Source organism: Postia placenta, assembly GCF_002117355.1.
Source record: "Postia placenta MAD-698-R-SB12 unplaced genomic scaffold POSPLAscaffold_7, whole genome shotgun sequence".
Taxonomy (NCBI): Eukaryota; Fungi; Basidiomycota; class Agaricomycetes; order Polyporales; family Adustoporiaceae; genus Rhodonia; species Rhodonia placenta.
In genome coordinates this window covers 1,574,482-1,577,645 of record NW_020169838.1, presented here as the reverse complement: position 1 = coordinate 1,577,645, position 3,164 = coordinate 1,574,482, and the positions used below count along the sequence as shown (strand labels likewise).

Here is a 3,164-nt window from a genome sequence, read left to right as displayed (position 1 = left end):
CCCTCATATCACATGTACTTCTTTCAAAAATCCGAGGTAGCTGCGATGGGTTCTGTCTTTGCAGATAGCTGGGGTTCATCCTTCCCAGCCAGAGTTGATTCTTTGACTTCCACAGTCTCCTCAATTCTCGCAGTGTTGGCGCTCATGGCTTTCGCGGATGGGGGTGTGTCGTCCTCGCTATCCGTAAGCTCGACTTGAATAACCCGCGTTTTCTTAGCCTTCTTGGCCGTGGGGTTACTGCTTCCTCCTTGTGCCTTCTTAGCGCCATCCCCTTGGGTATTTGGCTGCTTGTCCGCATTTTGGCCAACTTGTAGCAATCATCCGTCTTATGAGTCTTTGACTTGTAGATGACGCAATACTTCTTTGCCTCTGTCGAGGCGGCCTCAGCGTCCTTTGCCTTGCCTTTGCCTTCACCCTTCGATTTCGACTTTTCAGCCGAATTGATGTCCATGGGAACAACACTGCCGTTATCCAAGCCACTATTCTTGAATACCGAGCCTCGCGCCTTCTCCGGGTTGACGATCTTGTTGATGTTGAGCAAGATGTCGAGGAACAACGTCCAATCCTTTGGCAAGGTGGACTCGTCCTTTCCGGCCAACACCAACCGCATGTCACGAGGTATAACCTCCCGGAGTTTGTCGATAAGGAGACTATCATCATACTCCGTGAGACATCCGAGGGCGCGGAACCTTTCAGCGTACTTCACGAAGTCCTTTGAGGCCAGATCCTTATTGATGAACAGCGCCATGATCTCCTTCTTTGCACCCTCCTTGTCGTCATATTGCCCGTATATCTGGGCAAGCTCTGCCACAAATGCCTTCCAGGTGCCCAGATCCTTTCCTTCCCACATTTTCACATAGTAGCTCTTCATGTACTGATGAGCTGGTCCTTGCAGCTTCGAGAGGGCCATGACGATTCACTGTTTGTCAGTGGCCACTCCCTCATGCTCGCACCACAGTACGATCAGGTCCAGCCATTCCTCAAGCTTGGCCTTATCCTCACTGCCCTTGAAGGCTGGAGGTTCCCCAATCTTAGGTTGACGGGAATGACCACTACCCGTTGATGCAGGTAGCGCATCAACTTGTCGCTTGTAGGAATCAACTAGTGCCTGCTGGTTCTGGATCGTGATATGCAGGGATTCAACCTCTCGAAGGAGGCTCTGAAGGTATCTGTCGTAGTGCCTGCTTATTTCTAAGGTCAGGCGACCAACCCAGTCTCTGACTCATCCAGTGGTTGATTCTGCAGCATTTGCAGTAACCGTCTGCAGCAGGTTTGCTTGTTCGTCAGAAACGTTCACGTTCTGGAAGATTGCATCATGCCATTCTTCTTCCGTGGCGATGGTGAATGCCGCGGTCGGAACGAAGGGGATGTATGGGGCCATTTCTTATTGTAGTGATTAGCCCGTATTCACTTATGATTGAGAGAAAAAGTGAAGTGAAGGAGATCTCCTCCTCATGCCATATAAGCCAATTATGCCAGAAAAGATTGCCAATCTTTATTCCACTATCTACACTTCGTACTTGAAGGTGATGTTAAGGCTAGCCAACTCATTACAAATCTCCGGCAGGCGACTGCTTAAGTCTTCAAAGGAGACATGCCCGATCCTTCTCAGGTCGCGCTTGAGAACTCTCCAGTGCCTGTTGGTAAGCCGGCGCACCTTCCTCTCCAGCCCATGATACAACTCGTCGAATCCATCACCCATCCTCCTAACCTTTGCCACAACTTTTGGCTCCAAGTTTCCTTCTTCCTTTTCCATCCGAGCAAACACCGGCTCCAGCCTGTCAGCTGTAGCAGCAAACATCTCATTGTACTCGGATGTGCGCAACAGAATCTTCGTGCGCTGGAAGTGAATGTTGGGGAGCGGCTTGGGTGGTTCATATTCATAGGAGGGTCCCGCCTGCATATCAATGCGATCAATGAGGGGGGGAGCAGGGTCAGAGATATGATTGAGCAATTGTTGCTTCTTGAAGAGATGCACGCGAAGTGCAAGCTCCTCGATGTCGTGTTTCGCTTTTTCAGCGTGTTCAGGGTTGAAGGGGTGGCGAATGAGTGGCAGTATGGTGGGGTGTACAGTTCAGCAAGGTTTGCCAACATCATCGAACTTGTGCGTGTTGTGGATGGTGATACGCTCAAGCAGGCCTGTTGGCTCGTGCTTGGCAGTGACGATGGAAGGTTTGGCTTTCGGCATGGCTATGGCAGAGGGGATTAGATAACAGCTTTTCAGCTGGCTCTTTTCAAAGCGAAGAAAAGGGTATGTGCTATACTACAGGGTCCATTGGTCATGCTTCGTGTCGGCGTCCTTCTGCTCTCTCTCAGCAGGTAGGAAGGGGGGAATACAGATCTCAGTTGGGTTTCCACGCCCACTGCAAGTGGTTTTGGGAGAATCTTACACTCTCCCTAAGGCTGCCCATGCTGGTTATCCGTTGTAAGCCCTAAGGCCTCATAGAATGGTAAACCACATTCCAGTGTGTTGCCCTGAGGGCAGCAACCTCCCCTTACACCTAGGGACCGGCGAAAAGCTCAGCATGTTGACACCAATTGTTCAACCCTGACCAATAAAGGTAGGTGCTTCGCAGAAAGGTATTGCCACTTTTCAGTTGACAAACCATAACCCCCAGAACCCACATGAAAAGGCCACCTTACGCTTTGCAGCATAGGGGCATAGCAACGACCAATAGGCCCTGTAACAAACCAGGTAGCAAGGGGCCCTTGCCAGGGCCCAGTGCACCTAAAGTAGTTCTATTCAACTATCACAAAACCTACAAACCCACCTTATAGCTTGATATTGAGGGGGGGAGATAATAACACTTAAGTATGGGGAGGTAATGCTGTTAAGCGCAACAACAAAGTGAATAGAACTGGGGGACAGGGCGCCCCAGGATGCTGCCTTATATACATGAGGGAAAACCCCCCAGGGACCGGTAATGGACCCCTGGTACCTAGCTTGGTAAGGATTACTAAGTATCATGTGCCCTATGGTGCGATATGGTGTTATCGATGATGTCATAGTCTGGCCCTGCCCTGCCCTGCCCTGGGCCTAGGGTCCAGAATTGACCGGCCTATGGCCTAGTGCCTGAGCCTAGCTCCTACCTATGATGTCAGAATGATGTCATGGTCCAGACAGAGTCTGGTTTCTATCTAGAAAGGTCCGGCATCAGAGTCCA

General features: G+C 50.6%; 1 protein-coding gene across 1 annotated transcript; it reads right to left on the bottom strand.

Moving 5' to 3' along the window:
• Nucleotides 1-1,480: 1,480 nt before the first annotated feature.
• On the bottom strand, nt 1,481-2,619 carry POSPLADRAFT_1040019 (hypothetical protein). Its single transcript, XM_024477651.1, has 2 exons — nt 2,093-2,619; nt 1,481-1,993 (listed from the first exon to the last, which is right to left on the bottom strand). Exons 1-2 carry the CDS (start codon nt 2,186-2,188, stop codon nt 1,508-1,510), a joined length of 582 nt encoding a protein of 193 aa, XP_024339139.1. The 5' UTR covers nt 2,189-2,619; the 3' UTR covers nt 1,481-1,507.
• Nucleotides 2,620-3,164: the final 545 nt, after the last annotated feature.

What these genes read in the sequence shown, in the direction of transcription:
- POSPLADRAFT_1040019 (XM_024477651.1), bottom strand. Translation starts at nt 2,188, where the DNA reads ATGCCGAAAGCCAAACCTTCCATCGTCACTGCCAAGCACGAGCCAACA. An exon ending in ACACGCACAAGTTCGATGAT is followed by an intron (nt 1,994 to 2,092) that starts GTTGGCAAACCT and finishes CACGACATCGAG; the next exon opens with GAGCTTGCACTTCGCGTGCA.